General features: G+C 52.6%; 1 protein-coding gene across 3 annotated transcripts in view; it reads right to left on the minus strand.

Annotated features, from left to right (window-relative positions):
• Positions 1 to 5,466: 5,466 nt before the first annotated feature.
• The window catches only part of LOC140471315 (uncharacterized), a 61,657-nt gene continuing 53,218 nt past the window's right edge, over positions 5,467 to 13,905 (minus strand). For all 3 annotated transcript variants that reach the window (XM_072567314.1, XM_072567313.1, XM_072567312.1), the window contains exon 4: positions 5,467 to 8,359. In XM_072567314.1, the coding sequence (XP_072423415.1) occupies positions 6,240 to 7,718 (1,479 nt within the window). In that variant the 5' untranslated portion in view covers positions 7,719 to 8,359 and the 3' untranslated portion in view covers positions 5,467 to 6,239. The remainder of the gene's footprint in view (positions 8,360 to 13,905) is intronic.

Consider the following 13,905-nt stretch of genomic DNA (forward strand, 5'->3'; position numbering starts at 1 on the left):
TTCACAACTACTTTTGACACTAATCAATAGAATAGAAAGGCAATATTCCTGACACATCAGGTAATCAATATTGAAAATATCAATGTCTTTGTAAATAGCTTGAGTAAGATTTGGCACTCCATAGGTAACATGGTGTAATGGGGGAGATGATGGCCTTGTGGTATTATTGCTGGGTCTATTAATCTAGAGACATAGGCTCAAATCCTGCATGGCAAATGGTGGAATTTGAATTCAATAAGCATCTGGAATTAAGAGTCTCATGACACCACTGTCAAGTGTCAGAAAAACACAGTTGGTTCACTACCATCCTTACCTGGTCTTCCCTACAGGTGAATCCAAACCCACAGCAAGATAGTTGACTCTTAATTGCCCTCTGAAATGGCCTAGCAAACAAACTGGAATAACCACTAGAAAGTCTCAAAACTGAAATGAAACTACCAGGCATTGACCTAGGCACAAGAAATGACAATAGCAAAAATAGCCCTTCTAACATGTGAAGCGAGTGCTCCCCATTGAGAGAGGTGTCTCACAGATGAGTCAAGCCTAACATTGCATGATTCTTGAGTATGAAACCACCATCACCATCCCTGGAGATATGTCCCATCCCACCAGCTGGACAGACCACAGCAGAGGTGGCGACACAGTGATATATATTTGGGAGGGAGTTGCCCTAAGGGTCCTCACATGGACTCTGGACACCATGAAGTCTCATGGCACCAGATCAAACATGTGCAAAGAAACCCCTGCTGATTACCATGCACCAGCTCCCTCAACTGATGAATCACTACCCTTCCATATTGAACAACACGTGGGAGAAGTGCTGAGGGTGGAAAGGATATACACTGGATGGGAGATTTCAATGTCCACCACAAAGAGTGGCTCAGCAGCAGCAGTAAAGGATATTGCTGCCATGCTAGGTCTGCAGCAGGTAGTGAAGAAACCAACATGAGGGAGAAAACATACTCAAACTCACCCTCATCAATCTGCCATGACAGTATCAGTAAGAGCGCCCACTTGTGGAGATGAAGGCTCACCTTCACAATAAGAACACCTGACATTGTGTGGCACTATCACTGAGCTAAATGGGGCAGAATTCGAACAGATTGAACAACTCAAGACTGGGCATCCATGAGGTGCTGTGGGCCATCAACAGCAGCAGAACTGTACTCCAGCATAATCTGCAACCTCATGGCCTGGCATATCCTCCACTCAACCATTACCATCAAGCCAGGGGATCAACTTTGGTTCAATGGAGAGTGTAGGAGGGCATACCAGGAGCAGCAGCCAGGCATACCTGAAGATGAGGTGTCAACCTGGTGAAACTACAAAAGAAGACCACTTACGTGGCTAACAGTAATAAGCAGTAAATGACAGACAGAGCTAAGTGATTCCACAACTAATGGGTTAGATCTAAGCTATGCAGTTCTGCCACATCCAGTTGTGAATGATGGTGGACAATTAAACAACTCACTGGAGGAGGAGGCTCCACAAGTATCTACATCCTCAATGATGGAAGAGTCTAGCACATCAGAGCAAAAGACAAGACCGAAGCATTGGCAGCAATCCTCAGCCAGAAGCCCCAAGTGGATGATCTACCTCGGCCTCCTCTAGTGATCCCCAGCATTACAGATACCAGCCTTCAGTGAATTCAAATCACTCCATCTAATATCAAAGAGTCACTGGAACTGCAAAGGCTATGGGCCCTGACAACATTCTAGCAATAGTACTGAAAACTTGTGCTCCAGAACTTGTCGCTCCCTTCGCCTAGCTCTTCCAGTACAGTTACAACACTGACGATGTGGAAAGTTGCCCAGGTATGTCCTGTACATAAAAAGCAGGACAAATCCAACTTAGCCAATTACTGCCACATCAGTCTACTCTTGATCATCAGTAAAGTGATGGAAGGTGTCATCCACAGTACTATCAAGCAGCACCTGCTCAGCAATAATCTGCTCAGTGATGCCCAATTTGGGTTCTGCCAGGACGACTCTGTTCCTGATCTCACGACAGCCTTGGTTCAAACATGGACAAAAGAGCTGAATTCCAGAGAAGAGGTAAGAGTTGACCCTTTGACATCAAGGCTGCATTTAACCAAGTGTGGCATCAAGGAGCCCTAGTAAACTGGAGTCAATGGGAATCACAGGGAAAATTCTCTGTTGGTTGGAGTCATGCCTAGCACATGGGAAGATGGTTGTGGTTGTTGGAGGTCAGTCATCACAACTCCAGGACATCTCTGCAGGAGGTTCTCAGAGTAGTGTCCAAGGCCCAACCATCTTCAGCTGCTTCATCAACCTTCCCTCTGTCAAAAGTGGGAATATTGCACAATGTACAGAACCATTCATGACTCCTCAGATGCTGAAGCAGTCCACGTTCAAATGCAGCAAAACATTTGCACTATCCAGGTTTGGGCTGAAAAATGGCAAGAAACATTTACAGCACACAAATGCTAGGTAATGACTATTTCCAAAAAGATAGTCTAATCACTGTTCCTGAACATTGAATGAATGGCATTACTATCATGGAATTCTCCACAAAGGTGGCTCAGTGGTTGGCACTGCTGTCTGACAGCACCAGGGACCTGAGTTTGATTCCAGCCTCGGGCGATTGTCTGTGTGGAGTTTGCACATTCTCCCCGTGTCTGCATGGGTTTCCTCCAGGTACTCCGGTTTCCTCCCACAGTCCAAAGATATGCAGGCCAGATGAATTGGCTGTGATTGTTCATAGTATTCAGGGATAAATGTAGAATTCAGGAAATGGATTTGGGTGGAATACTCTTCAGAGGGCCGGTGTCAACTTGTTGGGCCAAAGGACATGTCTCCACACTGTAGGAATTCTATGATTCTGTAGGGATTATAACCAACCCCAAGGGGTTATCATTGACAGGAAACTCAATGGGATCAACCACATAAATAGAGTGGGTACAACAACACGTCAGAGGCTAGGAATACTGCAGCAAGTAACTCACCTCCTGACTCCTTAAAGCTTGTCCACCATCAACAAAGCACAAATCAGGAGTGTGATGCAATATTCCTCATTTGCCTGGATGAGTGCAGCCCCAACAACACTCAAGAAGCTTAACACAATCCAGGACAAAGCAGCCTATTTGACTGAGACATCCACAAGCATCCACTCCATCCACCACCATCGCTCAGTATTAGCAGTGTGGACTATCTACAAGATGCACTGCAGAAATACACCAAAGGTCCTTAGACAGTTATAAACCCACAACCATTTCCATCTTGAAGGACAAAGGCAGCAGATTCATGGGATCACCACTACCTGAAAGTTCCCCTCTAAGCCACTCACCATAGTGTCTTGGAAAGATATTGCCATTCCTTCATTGTTATTGGATCAAAATCTTGGAACTCTCGCTTAACAGTGAGTCTCCCTACACCACATGGACCGCAGTGGTTCAAGATGGCAGCTCAGAACCACTTTTGCAAAGGCAACTATGGATGGGCAATAAATGCTGGCCCAGGCATATCCCATGAGTGAATTTTTAAAAAATCTCAGTATCATATATATTAATGTGACATATACTTCAATATGTTATAAATTACAGAATAGATTGTTTGCCAGAGAGTTCATATTATTATTTCTAACTAGATTTTTATGGAAAAAATTAGCACTAAGTTGAATGTCTAAATTGTTGAAGCTCATCACTTCAGAGTTGGTGGCTGGACCTGCTAGATTTAATCAGTACCAGACCCATGTTCCATGCCTAATGCATGAGTTACATTATATTAATTTATTTCAGTTTCTGGTATTGATTAATGTTGCAGAGAGAGAAAAAATACACTGACCCAATACGCAAAAATCCTTCCATTTGATGAGATGGAGAGTCTGTTGGACCTATAAAGGGGCAATTTATCCCCTACATAATTAATTACAGAAGAAAACATTGTCTTATGTGAAAAACATGGTTCAAATTGAAAACATTTGCTTGTCAAGTATGAGTCCAACATACCAACTTTGTGAAATGGTTTAGTGAAATGACCTGATGAAATGCATTATATATGCTGGTGTGCCGAGGTAAGATAAAGCTCACCAAAACTCAAAACCCATATTATAGTGGATGTAAGAAATGAGCAGTTTGACTGCTGTGTTCAGACTTTATGTATGTCTGCGCAAAGAACTGGTTGGGGTGGGTGGCGAATGGAGAACTCTGGACAGGTTAATATCTTTTGCCAATTGTTGCTGGATCGCTCTCAGTTTCTGCTGAGCATCATACAGGCAGTAATGGCTTCCCAAAAGTATAGACATATGTGTGTTGGGTGGGTCAGTAGTAACTGCCACCCAGGCTTAGAATTTCCAGTTTAAACCACAAACACAGATGAGTTCCAAAAGAGCCTTTAATGCAGCAAACAGGGAATTTAGAAAACAAAAGCAACTCTCCCTTATTTTAAGTGGGGTGTAATTTAGTCCTTTACTCCAATGTGCGTGCATCTGGAGCCATGAGGATGAACTTTCGTCCCCTCCATCTCTGCATGTCCCCTGCACCCCATCCCATTCCAATTACAAGCCACAGTTGGAAACCACAGGACTCATTTCGAGCTCTTAAAAAAAAGAGGATTTAAGCTATTTCAAACAACAGCACTTTTGTTGTCCATCTCTGGTTGCCCTGAAGACACTAGGATTCCACCATGTGGGACTGAGGTTGCTTGGAGGCCCAGACTGATTAGGGATGTCAGATTACTTAGTCCGAAGAACATTAATCAACCAGCTGGAGTTTTATGCCAATTTGTCAATTTCTGGTGCTAACCTACAAATTTCTAGATTGAACTTTAAACCACAGCCATTGAATTACAAATGTATAAAGCAATTCACAGTGTTGTGATGATGTTGGGGCTTTAAGAAGTGCATTTTGGCTTGTTTCATTTTGAGAGAGACTAGGGGACAAGTGATGAGCAGTCTGTGAGAAGATAAACAATTTATGAGGCCTTGGGTTTATTTTTAAAGGTTGGAACAATAGAAGCAGCCTGAGTGGGTGTGGTCAAGCTCTCTCAGATCCAGGACATTTAGTTAGTTTTCAGCATTTGGTGCTGGGATCTCAGCAGGATTGGAAGGAAGTGAATCTCTCCCCCTGCTACATCCTCTCTCTCTCTCTCTCTGAGGTTTTTCTCCAAATCGTCTTTTGATGTTCTTTTCTCCTGGATTGGAGAACTGCACGTCAGACAATCTGCTTTTGAAATTTCCCTTTTGCTAAGGATGTGTTTATGGGATGTTACTATATTGGAACAGTTACTGTTTAGTAGTGAAACGATCTATTATTCTGTTAAGTTTTCCAATAGAGTTAAGTTATTCCAAGTTCCTCTTTCTTTTGTTGACTATAGTGTTTGAATAAATTCTATTTTACTTAACGTTGAATAGTTTGACCAACTGAATTACATCTGGAATACAGATTGTTAGCACGGATGAAATGATCTCAGTCCGAGCCCAGAGTGCGGTTTGACAATCGGTAATTTATTAAAGTGTTTAACGCCGGTGGAGACCAACCGAGGTCCGAATCTCGATCGCTCTCCCGTTCCCCGCGCGATGTTACAAGTTATATACTTCATGAGTCAGGGTGTAGGAGATTGGGTATGAATGAGTGTGAATGGTGGCAATCATGGCTGGAGTATGTGTGAATGTCAAGCTTCCTGCCGTCCTCGGAGAGTCGGCAGCATACACAAAAGGTGTGCTGTTTATCTTTACGTAAATGGGTGCGGGTGCTATCTGCTTGTCTCTCTGTGAGGGCTGGAGGCTAGCACCCCCCTTTGTTACTTCCAAGGTGTCTGTTAGGTTCATCCTGTTCGTTTGGTGTTTGCCTTTTGTGTAGGACTGTTTTGCATGATCAGGTTATGGGTGTGTGTCAGTTGGAACCTTGACGAGATTATAAAGTGGGTTTCGATCTGTGAGTCATGACCATTGTCTGGAGTCCTGACTAGTGTCTGGTCCGGTGTGTATTCGGATCTGTCTTTGGGCCCCCCTTCTCCCGATCATATGGTCGGGCTGGCAGCTGCTGTTTTAGAATGAATACTGTTGCTTTAAAATAGATACTGCTGGCTCTCCCGATGTGGGCCTTGCTCCATGGTAAACACGGGACGGTTTATCACCCCCCTTCAGTCCCCCCTTTCGGCAAGGGGTTGGCCACATCCACACCCCCGAAGCCGACATCTTAAAAGCTGTTACCCTGCCCGGTACATTCCGCCGGCCGTCATGCTGCAGTCATGGGGCCTTTGGATAGTCCCGGGAGATGGTTACATTAGTTCGAGCCCCGTGAGCTCGTGGTGTCTGATTGCTCGCCAGGAGTCCATGGCGTGGAGCATGGCCTTTCTGGCCTTTCGTTTCTTATGTTGGCAGCATGAGTGACATGCCACCAGGAGCCAGGCCAGAGCTAGCAGTAACTGTACCCCCACGATGGCATGGGAGATGACTCTGACCCAGGGGTGTATGTTGACATTCAGGTCCCAGTTCCAAACCCTCTGGGCCCAGCCCTGGTCCTGCAGAGCTGTCTCTGCATCCTCCTCTAGGTCTTTGATATGGGCTTGTAATTGATTGTATAGCTTTACTGAGTGTCCCACCCGTGTCCTAAGTTCCCGCAAGACCTCAGCCAAATGTGGGATGGGGGCTTGTTCGGGCTCCTGGTACTCCCTAAGGGTGTTCCTGAATTCGTCGGCGGCCTGTATAGACTTGGGCTCCCGACGTCGGACCTCCGAGATATGGGCTTGTCCAATCGTCACTGGGCCCCTAGGGGTGAAGTAGAACTCGTGCTGGGGAATCGGGCATTGCAGTCCGTTGAACCAGAAGGACGTTCCAGGGGTAGAGACACAATATTGTCCCCTGCCACCATACCCCGCCCTAGTGAAGTGGGGGCCCGTGGGTTCGATCTCAAGGGTGCAGCCCTGTGTACGGTTGAACCCGCATTCCGCTATTTCACTCCGCCGTAAGGGGTGGGGGCAGATTGTGATTGCCCCTCGCTGTTTGCAGCCTGCAAGCGGCACCGCGTACACTGCGCCATCTCGGGAGATGGCTGTGTCGTGTGCCAAAATATATTTGAGGGAGGCGTTTTCCCGTATTACTCCAATGTTTTCGATGTGGAACAGGGGAAATGGCCCAGACCCCGGGGTGACCACTGGGATCAGGAGGACCATCCCGACTCCCGTTGCCTCACTGACCTCACAGTCGGGAATCACCGGGTATACTCTGGTCATACCCTTCAGGGTCCAGCTATCAAGTGTCCCGGAGCGTCCTGCGAGTGAGGCCAGTTTGGTGCTATCGATCCAGTCGGGCACCTCCCCCCTTTGTATCTGATCCAGGTTGTGTCGGATCTGGGCTACCATCCACAGGCCATACGCATGGCACAGCTGCCCCTCCTGAATGTGAGCCGTATTTTCCCTTTCCCGATCAATAAGGCGGTTGATGGTGTGGGCATGTGTCTCCAGGACTGCAATGCTGTCGAGCTGAAGGTGTGCTCCCTCTTCCCCCAGAAATGCCTGTTCTGCCTGGTATGTGAGGGATCTCGCTAACAGGTCTCTCATCACCCCTTTTAGCTGTTCGATTTTCTCGTTAAGGCCCTGGATATCTAAGGAGTTTACCACGGATGTTCCTGTGTTGAGTCCTGTGAGGGCATCACTGATAATGTCCCGTCTGTGTCGTTGTGTGTTGTGTATGTCGGTTCGAAAGTGGGTTGCCCCCATGGCATCTATAGCCCTCTCTATCACCTCTGTTCCCATCATGGTGTATAGGCTGCGTACCTGTGCTGTGCAATATTCCGGTACCGGATGCCCGATAGATTGACCAGCACGGGCACGACCTCGTGTCGGACATTATCATAAAGGACATCCCCCTCCTCCCATAATACCAGTCCCCCCGCGGGCCCCGGCCTCAGAGAGGGGCATGGTAGTATCTCGGGAGTGGTGTGGTTGTTGTTGGTGTGGTTGGGGGAGCCGAGGAACACAAATACAGAGAAATCACGGCGGCATTGGTCGGTTCATAGTAACCGCAAACGGACAGGTCCCGCATCGCGAACGCGTCGAAGGCCGGGGCCAAAGTGAGGTCGTCTGGCATAGCGCACATCGTTCCGAACGTGCACCCCCCCAGGTCCATAGCCTCTGCACGTCCGTAGGCAGGTTGGTCGTGGGTTGCGTTCCAACGTGCAGAGTAGGCAGATTGTCTGTATGTCCGGGAGGACCTCCAGCCAGGCGTTGAAAAATGTGTTGACCTCGTCAGGCTTATCCCTCGCAGGGATGCAGATGGCACTGGATGAGTTGAAGGCAACGCCATGGCGGTAGAAGTTGTCTGAAGCTCCGGAGGAATAGGGTACAAGTCCTCTGGTGAAGAGGAGGAGGTGGAGGACAATGCACCGGTGGGACATGATCTGTGAAAGAAAAACGAAAGGGAGAGAGAGAGAGAGAGAGAGAGAGAGAGAGAGAGAGAGAGAGAGAGAGAGAGAGAGAGAGAGAGAGAGAGAGAGAGAGACACCCTCGTCAGGGTGTATGATCAGTAAACGTACATGTGTTCTGCGGCCCCCTCCCCCGGACCACTGTTGCTGTCAGGGGAGAAAATGTTAAAATCTCGTCAGGCGTGTCGGGGGAGTGCGAGGGGAATAAGTCGGTGGTGGCTGCCAGTCAGGTGGCTGGGCCGATGTTCCGGCCACTCCACACATTGGCCCCGTGTGGTTAGGGACGGGGACCACAGACTAAGTCTTTGTCGTCCGTCCAGTCGGGCCCTGGGGGAAAGGTTTAAGTTGGGACCAATGTTTCCACCTGCCCTTCCCCTTCATATCGATGCAGGTGCAGGTGTTGCTGGTGAGAATGATCTCGTGCGGCCCCAGCTACCGAGGGGCGAAGCCGGGCCGGTCGGGGGTGGCCCGGACCAGGACTTTGTCCCCAACGCCCGGGAGGGGTTGGGGAGGCGGTTGTTGCTGCTGTTTCGTTTGGTCCCTGATGTCCTGTTGATCGCGGGCGGTCTGTCTGAGGGCCCGCAACTGCGAGTCTAGCTGTCTGATGTAATGGGCCATCCTATCCCTAAGTGGGGCCATGTCCTCACCCCCTTCGATGACGGTCTCAGGTAGTCGCATGGCCCTGCCCGTCATGAGTTCGAAGGGAGTGAGGCCAGTGGAACAGCCTGGGGTGGCTCTGAGGCGCATCAGAATGCAGGGCAGGACGTCCACCCAGCCCTGACCGGTCTCAGCGATCACTTTCGTGATCGCCACTTTGAGGGTCCGGTTCATGCGTTCGACCATGTCTGAACTCTGGGGGTGGAAGGGGACATGGAAGCGCTGCCTGATACCCAGGAGGCAGCAGGCCAGTTTCATCGCGCGTCCCGTGAAATGTATTCCCTGGTCTGAGTCAATCTGGAGGGGGACCCCCCATCGCGGAAAGATGTCGAATGCCAGGATTCTGGCCACAGTGGCTGATGTACAGTCCCGTGTCGGGAAAGCCTCTACCCAGCGTGTGAAGTGGTCGACTATGACCAGGCAGTACTTCTTGCCGCGGCTGGCGGGCAAGGGTCCTGTGAAGTCGACCTAGAGGTTCTCCCAGGGCCCCTTGGGCCGTGATTGGTGGGCCATAGGAATGCGCAAGGGCCTCCCTGGGTTATGTTGGGCGCAGACAACGCACCGGCGGCAGTGCTTGGCCACGTCGCGGCCAAGTCCGGGCCACCACCAGTCGGTCTGCAGCCTCGCGAGGGTCCCCTCCCGACCTGCGTGGTCGGGCTCGTGATGTAGTTGTATCAGGGTTGTTCTGATTGCTGCAGGGCCACTACCTTGCCGTTGCGGCGCCATACCCCATCGGGGTCGGGGATCGCGCCCCTTGCCCTCCAGTCCTCCCTTTCCTCGGGCTGAGCGCCATTCTGGACTTCCAGGACGTTGACGTCCCGGACTTCATTCACAGACGCAGCGCGTACAGGGGGTAGAGGGGCACCTGTGGCGGCTTTGGCAGCCTGGTCGGCCCAATGGTTCCCTAACTGTTCAGCGGTGGTGGCCCGCTGGTGCGCCTTGATTTTTACAACGGCCGCGAGCAGGGGAAGGCGCGCTGCCGCCACTAAGTCACGGACTGTGTTCTCGTGTTTTATCTGGCCGCCGCCGGCCGTGACAAAACCTCGGCGGCTCCATGCTGTCATGTCGTCATGGACTACCCCAAAGGTGTACTGGCTGTCGGTGAAAATATTCACCCGCTTGTCCGCTCCCATGCGGAGCGCTGCCGTGAGGGCGACCAGCTCCGCGACTTGGGCTGAGGTATCGCCGTCTAATGTCCCCTGTTCTCGGGTGGCCCCCTTGTCGTCGACCACTGCCCAACCCGTCTGGTAGGACCCCTCAACCAACCGGCGTGAGCCGTCAACGTATAGGACCAGGTCGGGGTCCGAGATAGGACTATCGGCAACGTAGTCCTCCTCAGCCGAATCCATGACGGCCTGGCAGTGGTGGGGTTCCCCTACAGTTATAATCCCGTCCGCGGGGTTCATTCCCGTGTCCCTAACTATTCTAATGGATTGGTCCCAGGGGAGGAGGACTGCCTCCCAGATTGCCCTACGGGCGTCAGAGACGGTTCGGAGGCGTCCCGTATTGAGGAGCTCCACTATAGTGCGTCCGGTGTGCAGGATGATCTGACCGGACATGGTGACTGGCTCGCACACCCGGACTGCCCACGCGGCGCAGTCAAGTGCAGCCACGCAGCGGTGCATCCCCCTCACGACCGGGGACTCCTTAGTAGAGTAGTACCCTATGGGCTTCATGCGGTCCCCGGAGAGTTGGGTGACCACGGCGCTATAGAACCCCCCTTCCAGGCTATAAAAGACGTGAAAGGGCTTAGAGAGGTCGGGAAGGCGCAGGGCCGGGGCACTGAGGAGATGGGCTTTTAGCTTGGAGTAGGCATCGTCTTGCTCAGGGCCTCACTCCACCCTCTCCACCCCGGGCCTATCCCCCTTCACCAGGCGCTGGATGGGCTCAGCGATGGTGGCGAAATGTGCTATGAAGGCGCGGCAGTAGTTGAAAAGGCCCATGACGCGGCGGCAACCCCTGACCGTGTCCGGCCGTGGCATGTCGGCGATGGCCGACTCACAATCGGGAGGCAGGGTCCTGCTACCCTGGCTAATGTCGTGGCCCAGGTATCGGACTGTGGCCAGGCCAACCTGGGCCTTTGTGGGGCTGATTCTAAAACCTGCCCGGGCGAGGGTGCGCAGGACGGTGATCAGGGCTCCCAGGTGGGAGCGCGCGTCTGTGGACGCGATCAGGAGGTCGTCCACGTACTGTAAGAGGGTGCTAGAGTAGGGGGATAGGTCGCATTCCTCGAGGGTCCGACTCATGACCCTGTGGAAAATGTTGGGGCTGTTGTGAAATCCTTGTGGCAGCCAGGTCCATATGTATTGCCTGTCTCACGGCGTGAAGGCAAACTTGTCCTGAGAGTCACGGTGCAGCGGGATGGACCAGAAGCCGTTTGCCACGTCCAGGACCGTAAAGATCTGGTGGGAAGGCTCTAGGCCGTTAAAGATGGTGGACGGGCTGGCAACAATGGGGTGATCTTTGGGTGTGACCCGGTTGAGTACCGTATAATCGATGGTGAGCCGATAGCTCCCATCCGGCTTACGGACTGGCCATATGGGGGAGTTGGTAGTGGACACTGCGGGTCGCAAGACACCGCGGCTGGTGAGTTTGGCCACAATGGTCTCCATGGCGCGCAGCGCCTCGGGTTTGATCGGGTACTATCGGTGCGGGGGGTGTACAGGTCCGAGTATCCGCTCGGGAGGGGAACGGACAAGGCCGCAGTCCTGCTTGCTTGTGGCCCAGACCTCCGGGACCAACTGGCAGACTGTTCCGAAGGCGCCGTCTCCAGTCCAGTCCCGGGTGATAGGGACGCAGGGTGCGAGTGCAGCGACCAATCTAGTGGGGACCCATCTACCCTCAAGGGCGCTCTTAAGGGATTTGCGGGACGTCCATAGGAGGCGCCGGTGGAACGCGTCCACCACCGCTCCCAGTTCGCCCAGCAGGTCAATGCCCAGGATTGTCCCTTCCGAGTTCGGGCAAACCAGAAGTGGACGGGGAGTAGAATGTCATCGATCTCCAGAAGGGTGGCCTCACTACGTCGGGCCACAACCGAGCTTCCCCCCACCCCCATGATGGAAATGGAGTGATGGGTGGAAGGGAGGTCGAGGTCGGTGAGGGAGACTGACGCCCCCGTATCTATCAAAATGTTGCATCGGCGGCCCCCAAGCGATGCAGGAACCCAGATACGGGGGTCGGCTCCCTCGGCAGGGGCCGACGCTACTCAGTCCTTACGCCGGGCGAGTAGCTGTAAAAGCTCAAGCAGCTGTCCACGACTGAGCTGGTCCCAGTCGGGGGGAAGGCTTCGGGCTAGGGCTGCGGGGTTCATGGGGTTTCTGCGGCCGTGTGTCGCCGTTGGTTCCCTGCTTGGGGGTTCCTTGTTCGCTGTGGTGTGAGGGGCGCCGACGGTGGGCATGCTGCAGTGGGGAACGGCCCCGGTGCTGACCCGGGCTGTCCCTGCCCTGGCCGGAGCTGCCCCCTCCCAAGTCGAGGACTCCGGGGCGTCGGAAGGAGAGCGGGCAGTTAGACTTGTAGTGACCCGTCTGTCTGCAGCGGTAGCAAACGAGCGGCCCGGGTGTTGACAGTGCCGCAACGGTGGCCGGGGCTTGGTTAGCAAGGGACATGGCCCAATTCTCGAGCTCCGTGAAAGAGACGTAGGGTACCAGGCCTGTCCAGAGGACAGCCTGGTGTGTGGGGCCTAACCCGTCCTTATATAGTTGGATAAATGCGGGGTTCTGCCAGTCAGCATCAGGGATCCCGCTATGCGCCTGGAAGGCCTCGAACTTACGGGCCCCATATTCCTGAGCACCCTCGCCGGGTTTCTGGGTGACGGCCACAATGGCGTTCCAGTCGACCGGCGTGTGGCCGAGAGCCTCGCTGACATCGGCCTTAAAGTCCGCAAGGGCGGCCTCCTGTTTGCGACGGCTGTCGCTGAGGTCAGTGCACCAGGACCCAATCTGGTGCACAGGTCGGAGCCTGGACCACAGGTTCTCTGGGAGTTTGGTCCGGACCAGACCAGCCACGTCCCTATTGTGGAGATTGTGGCAGATCTGCATCTCCCTAAGCCTCTGCCAAAATTCAGCGTTATTGTGGCGAGGCTTGAGGGTGGGGAGCCTGTCCAGAAGTTTCATGGTATCACCCGGGGTTAAGGAGACGTATGTCATTTTAAGGCAGGGGTTGTGGGTTTGGGACGCTGGTCTCCCCTTCTCCCCATCCCCGGGGGTATATTCAACTTTAACCAGGGCGGCGCGAGCTAGGCTCGCGTGTGATTCCCGGGGTCCTGTATTGTCCACGAGCCCCTCCCAGTCCCAGGTGGGGGACGGCGGGGCGCTTGGAGGCTCAGATAATGTCGGTAGGATCATACGGTTGGCAAGCGCCTGGGCTTCGATGTGTTCTGAGGCCTGTTTCTGCTTATCTTGCACGTATAGTTGGACCTTGCTAGTGAGCCTAACATGTGCCTGAAGCACAAGGATGCAGGCTTTCTCGTATCTATCCCTTTTCTGGCGGACCCACGACTCCTGCTGGGCATCCAGCGGGTCGGCGGGCCGCCAGCCCAATCGGAGCATAGCCTTGATGACCTTTTTATTCTCATCGGCTATGAAACGAGTAAGGGAGCTTTCTGGCCCCCATTCTAAATCGCCTGCTGTGCAGCCAGCCATGTTGGGGGAGGGGCGCAGCGGGTTTAATGGAAAGAAGACTTAGAAATAACAACACTACCAGTGTGGGAGCGCAAGAGATTTAACTGGTGCTAACTTATTCACCTCCCAGTCGGGGAGCCCACTCCCTGAAATCGGACCCTAGCCCCCGGGTCAACGAAGTCAGGTGTGGGTTAGGTACAAACGGGACGCGTGTCTATACTCGATCGCGCGACCCCAGGTTACTGT

Source organism: Chiloscyllium punctatum, chromosome X (genome assembly GCF_047496795.1).
Source record: "Chiloscyllium punctatum isolate Juve2018m chromosome X, sChiPun1.3, whole genome shotgun sequence".
NCBI classification, from domain to species: Eukaryota; Metazoa; Chordata; class Chondrichthyes; order Orectolobiformes; family Hemiscylliidae; genus Chiloscyllium; species Chiloscyllium punctatum.